This window comes from Notothenia coriiceps, unplaced genomic scaffold, assembly GCF_000735185.1.
Source record: "Notothenia coriiceps isolate Sejong01 unplaced genomic scaffold, NC01 NC01_scaffold00029158, whole genome shotgun sequence".
Taxonomy (NCBI): Eukaryota; Metazoa; Chordata; class Actinopteri; order Perciformes; family Nototheniidae; genus Notothenia; species Notothenia coriiceps.
This window is the reverse complement of record NW_011361859.1, coordinates 143,467-149,832: the sequence shown is the minus strand read 5'-3', so window position 1 is coordinate 149,832 and position 6,366 is coordinate 143,467. Positions and strand designations below refer to the sequence as shown.

The 6,366-nt window shown below is 41.7% G+C and overlaps 1 protein-coding gene across 1 annotated transcript in view; it reads right to left on the bottom strand.

Moving 5' to 3' along the window:
* The window catches only part of ankfn1b (ankyrin repeat and fibronectin type III domain containing 1b), an 84,914-nt gene that overhangs the window by 8,156 nt on the left and 70,392 nt on the right, over window positions 1-6,366 (bottom strand). The window contains exons 8-11 of the mRNA XM_010786395.1: window positions 5,115-5,222; window positions 2,639-2,738; window positions 2,218-2,350; window positions 1,835-1,954 (exon numbers count right to left, since the gene is read on the bottom strand). Coding sequence (XP_010784697.1) covers window positions 1,835-1,954; window positions 2,218-2,350; window positions 2,639-2,738; window positions 5,115-5,222 — 461 coding nt within the window. The remainder of the gene's footprint in view (window positions 1-1,834; window positions 1,955-2,217; window positions 2,351-2,638; window positions 2,739-5,114; window positions 5,223-6,366) is intronic.

The following is a 6,366-nucleotide window of genomic DNA, read 5'->3' as shown; positions in this document are numbered from 1 at the left end:
TAGTCTAAATTGGTGCCCGGCGCCACTGGCGGAGCGCATTGAAATGCCCTCCAAAACAGTTTGCTCTTGTTTCCGTCTGGCTCTCGTTGGAGTGTCAAGTGTGTGTGGTACGGCCCGCACCGGAGAGATGTTTCTAAAGGTTGTCAGGACACGAGTATTCATTGGTGTTAGCAAGTACAAATGAACACCAATCAGGTGACTGCCCCAGCTATCTCACACGTGCACGACTTAAAGGACAGGGCAAGAGCATCAGAATCCTCATTCAAGTAATCTGCTAATTTATTCTGTTTGATTTGGAATTAATGTTGTCCTTTTCTTGTCAATGCGAGAACAGTGCAAAGCTCCACAAGCAAGGGCATGGAGAGCACTGCGCAGCTTTCCAGAAGCCTGCGCCACCTCTTCCAACCTACCAGCAAATTTGTTAAAAGCTTGAAAAGGTAGATATGAAAATAATTGACTTCCATGCTGTAGACTTTTAATATCAAAGGAATTGTATTTAATGTGTTTGTTTGAAATGTAGTGTTTAATTAGTCAAATTACATATATATTTTTCATTACGGTGTGAAGGTATTATATTCATTATTGATTGTTAAATATACACAACAAGGCAAAATAACAGTAATTGTTTGGTACATTGTAATTGAAATGTAAGAAGAAGAGTCATGTGACGTCTCACTTTTACAATGAATGTTTTATACTAACACATGTACTATGTTACTTTTCAGGGGTCTGTACCTGACATCCATACTCTACAGAGATGATAATGTGCTAGTGACTCCAGAGGACCAGATTCCTATCGTGGAGGTGGAAGACTCCTACTCCAGCTCCCTCATGCAGGACTTCCTCTGGTTTACCAAGGTAGAAAAAACAGACAAAAAGACAGAGAAATAGAGAAAGGAACACAAAACATCAACTTTAACAATTGCTCAAACAAGTGATGGACCACTGTAACGCATTTATACAATCATTGTATAACTGATGGAAAAAACAATGGGTTTCCAGTAACTTGCTCCCTCATAATCCTATATTTTAACAAATGATAACATTTTCCATTGGTTGTTAATACTAATACTTAACTAGTTTAGAAAATAATCAATGTATGTGTTCATCTCATGTTCCAGGTATCGTATCTATGGGAGGAGATTCCCTGGCTACAGCAGTGTCTCAGTCCTTCGCAGTCTTCTTGTTCCTGCACTCTCCAGACGCGCCTCAAGATGCTACAGGCTGTCTCACAACTACAGGTACCACAGACTAGAGCTACGGTTTTAGAATTAAAATATGACCTCATGGTTTGTAAAGGTTGATAGTGGCTACACCCATTCTATCCTTTCCTCCCTATGCTCTAAAAAAGGATAACAATGCTGAATAGCAATACAATTATTTTATTTTTTTAATTATTTTATGTTTATTTATTCCTACTTTATTTCTATTTATTTTATTTTTTTTATTATTTTTATTTATTTTATTATTTTAATTATTATTACTTGATTATTTTTTTGTGGTTAAATCGTCTCTGCCTTTTTCGCGCCTCCTTCTGTGCCCATTGTCCGCCCTCTTGTATGATGAGAGAGATTAAAAAAAAAAAAAATAAAATAATAATTAATTAAAATAATTTAAAATAAATAAAGATAAATCATAATAAAATAATAAAATAAATAAATAAAATAAAATAAAATTAATTAAAATAAAATAAAATAATTGTATTGCTATTCAGCATTGTTATCCTTTTTTAGAGCATAGGGAGGAAAGGATAGAATGGGTGTAGCCACTATCAACCTTTACAAACCATGAGGTCATATTTTAATTCTAAAACCGTAGCTCTAGTCTGTGGTACCTGTAGTTGTGAGACAGCCTGTAGCATCTTGAGGCGCGTCTGGAGAGTGCAGGAACAAGAAGACTGCGAAGGACTGAGACACTGCTGTAGCCAGGGAATCTCCTCCCATAGATACGATACCTGGAACATGAGATGAACACATACATTGATTATTTTCTAAACTAGTTAAGTATTAGTATTAACAACCAATGGAAAATGTTATCATTTGTTAAAATATAGGATTATGAGGGAGCAAGTTACTGGAAACCCATTGTTTTTTCCATCAGTTATACAATGATTGTATAAATGCGTTACAGTGGTCCATCACTTGTTTGAGCAATTGTTAAAGTTGATGTTTTGTGTTCCTTTCTCTATTTCTCTGTCTTTTTGTCTGTTTTTTCTACCTTGGTAAACCAGAGGAAGTCCTGCATGAGGGAGCTGGAGTAGGAGTCTTCCACCTCCACGATAGGAATCTGGTCCTCTGGAGTCACTAGCACATTATCATCTCTGTAGAGTATGGATGTCAGGTACAGACCCCTGAAAAGTAACATAGTACATGTGTTAGTATAAAACATTCATTGTAAAAGTGAGACGTCACATGACTCTTCTTCTTACATTTCAATTACAATGTACCAAACAATTACTGTTATTTTGCCTTGTTGTGTATATTTAACAATCAATAATGAATATAATACCTTCACACCGTAATGAAAAATATATATGTAATTTGACTAATTAAACACTACATTTCAAACAAACACATTAAATACAATTCCTTTGATATTAAAAGTCTACAGCATGGAAGTCAATTATTTTCATATCTACCTTTTCAAGCTTTTAACAAATTTGCTGGTAGGTTGGAAGAGGTGGCGCAGGCTTTTGGAAACGGAGTGCTTCCTGCCTTGCTGTGGAGCTTTGCACTGTTCTGCATTGACAAGAAAAGGACAACATTAATTCCAAATCAACAGAATAAATTAGCCAGATTACTTGAATGAGGATTCTGATGCTCTTGCCTTGTCCTTTAAGTCGTGGCACGTGTGAGAAGCTGGGGCATTACTCTGATTGGTTGTCTCATTTTCTTGCTAACACCAATGAATACCTCTGTCCTGACAAACTTTAGAAACATCTCTCCCGGTGACAGGCCGTTACCTAACTGACAACAAACTTGACACGTCCAACAACACGGGCGGAGTGGAATGTTTTTGGACATTTCATGCGCTCCAGTGGCGCGGCACCATTTGACAGTCATGCTGGCTGCCAGCAGCAGACTATGGGCCTTTAGGGAACTACTAGCCCTCCGGTCCCTGAGGGACACTAACTGTGTGTATATGTATGTGTGTGTGTGTTTACCTGCACATACTAAAGCTGCTGGAGCATGGCGAGTATTGAGCTACAGCCATGTGAGTGGAGCCAAGGAGCTGTAGTAATTTGTGTGTGTGTGTGTCTGTGTGTGTCTTAACCCTTTGCCACTCACTGACAGGGAGGTCAGTTAAGTCTGTGGGGACATGTTTATTTTTAGTGGGCCTGGAGGGGGTTGGAGGCGAGAGAGGGAGGTGTGTGTGTGTGTGTGTGTGTGTGTGTATGTATGTGTGTGTTTGTGTGGGCGCCTATTGGTGAGATAACGCGCCTCCCAACTCATTAGAAACCCTGAGTCCCAAACCCTCCACAGATTCCCTCTCCTCCCCTCCCAGGTGATCGTACTCCAGCCCCAGGCCACTTAAAGTCAATAAATCCCCCCATTCAGGACCCGAAAATAACTAATTTTCTCTTCAGGTGCACGAGTCGAGGTGGAGTAACGAGAAAAAACAGCGCCCCTCGACCCCTCTCACCTCCCCAAATTTCTCTTTTACTCGCGAGTCTGTTCGGCTCTGGTCCCGCTGGCCTCAGTCCATGTTTGACACTGAGTAAGACAGACAAGTAGGGCTGACTGCTGGGGTACCTGTGTTAGTCAAGGCCTCTTTCACAGTTTAATTAATAGTGTTTGGACAAGAGGGAGAATGTGGCGTGGGCCGCGCTGCGATGGGGGGGTGCGTACATGGACATGTGCGAGAGAGTCGGCACTGAAAGAGAAAGTGAATATTTGTGTCTGTTTCATGTACATGGGTATCTGTGCGTGCCTGTCTATCTTTATGTGTGTATATGTATGGACAGTAGACAGGGCGACTAGGCGGCTGTGGGGGGGTTGAGGTGGAGGTGGAGGTGGGGGGGGAAAGCAGTAGTCAGTGTTAATTTATGCCCTCTCCCGACTCCAGCCTAGGACTCGTCTCTTACAGGAATAACAAACATGACCCCGGGACACGCCACCTCGGCTACCGTGCCTGAACTCTGGAGCTCAATCAGTCGCCGTCTGAAGAACCGAGAGCCACTCAATACTGACTATTATATTGCGTTTCGCCTTATTGCAAATACGGTCTGGCCACAGTGGACAATAGTAAGTGGGCGAGTGTGTTTGGGCGTGTGGGATTGCTAGAAAAAAAGAGAGACATCTTGCTCAACGCTAAATGCAGTTTGCCGTCATGTAAAAGAGTCAGTGTGGACAGGTTCTGACACTTATGGGAGCAGCTTACAGCCTGCAGTGTTTGGGGATATAAACAGCCTGAGTGTGAGAGAAGCTGCATTTTGTCACAGAGAGAGAGGTATTCAGAAGGAGGAAGGGCTGAGTCATGGAAAGATGTAAAAGTAGGGGGGTGTGGGGTCGGTTGAGACAGAGGGGAGGGTATTACTTTTGAGGTGGCATGCCGTCTTAGGGTGAATGGCCCCCCAAAGTACTTGTCGTGCCTGAGATTGTAAAGTGTCTGTCAAGGTGAGATGAAACCCAGAAATTGGTGAGACGGGTTACACCTGCACGTTCAACCGTCCATTGCTCACCTTCGTGTTTGTTTACACCGAGAATATTTATGAAACCTGAACTAGACGGTTGCTTAAAGTTCAGATGTGTTTGTTTAAAAGCTGACGGGCGTACTGAAAAGGACAGACGCGCAGTTTAATGTCAGAAGCTCGGAGCAATTTCACTTCTGCTACTTTAATTCAACAGACACCAGAAATAAAATCTGATCTTAATGTTGCGTAGTTTCAAGTGTACGTTCAAGAATTTGCTGAATGTAATTCCAAAGTTAAACCAGTTTTAAACGTCTGGTTTAACATGTGCTCATATGTAGAGTACATCAAGTCACTATCACTACCAGGTTTGAGGCTTTGGGTTTCACCAGGGGTCAGCTATGCAAACCGTTAAAGCGCTCAGATTACAGTTCAGTCTTTTAGCTAAACACGCCCACCAAATCGATCAAAAAGTTGTTGATACCATGGCAGACACAGTGGCGGTGGGCTTCTTTTATCTGTCCCAGTAGCTGGTCAAGTGCCTCCTTCTGGCCTCTCTGACGGGGAGCGCGGCCATCGATATCCCTCCAACCTGCAGGCAGAGATAAGAAGCCATATTAGAATTTTACCATGCAATGTTTGTGTGTCATAGCGCTGATTTGGAATCTCTATGCAGGTCCCTTAAACTTTGTTTTAAGGATGGAAAAACAGAGTTGTTTAAAGGAAAAAGGTCCAAGACGAAACGTTTATTAAATATACAAGCGGTATTGCTCTATGGACGGCATCCACCACTTTGATCCAGACTGAAATACTGCTTCTCAACAATTATTGGATGAATCGTTACTTGCCCACAGGGCATGAATCATTCTGACTTGAATTTATTATCCTGTCGTCATGAAATGTCAACTATTGGATAGAGTGAAATAAAATATGGCACAAACACTCAAGTTCCCCTTCTGTTGAATGGTAAACACTTTGTTTATCCCCTAACTTTCCATGTAGCGCTGCTATCTAGTCAAATATTATGTTTGCCCAATTTATGGATAACTGCTAAACATCAGCGTGTTACATTCTCATTCTGTTAGCATATTAGGACGCTAATTTTAGCCTTCAGGTCAAAGCTTGCCTTCATTTGATTCAAAGATAAACCTGACCTATGAACAAAAATATAGCACCCAACATTGATGACTGACAGTAGTCTTGTAGGATTTGTAATATCAACAGGCTGATACTGGGAAAGCATACACACAGTGCTCAGAGTAGAATGTTTGAATCACATTATTTGAAACATGTGAACCAGTAGCTATGAACTACGTAGCAATACCTTTGGTTAGATGTGAATAAACTGGACTCAAACCAATACTTTGACCATTGTATGTGCATACAGTGCTGACAAATACATCAGTGGGACTCTTTGTGAGGCTATTCTGGGGATTTAGAGGGAGTTTAATCATAAATCTGCTTGGGACCCCAACACATTTCAGGCAGACCCCGTTCCCCAGGCTGCCAATAGTAAGAGTGTGAGGTGTGTGAGATGGCCTGCTTCTCAAACAGGTCTTGTGTGTGTATTATAGGAACCAGCACCCACCCCAGTGTGAGAAAGCTGTGGTTGGCTGAAAGACACACCTCCTGAGCACTACTGCTTCTGGCTGCCTGCACATATTTGGGCTCAGAACAGGCTGTATGCACACACACACACACACACACACACACACACACACACACACACACACACA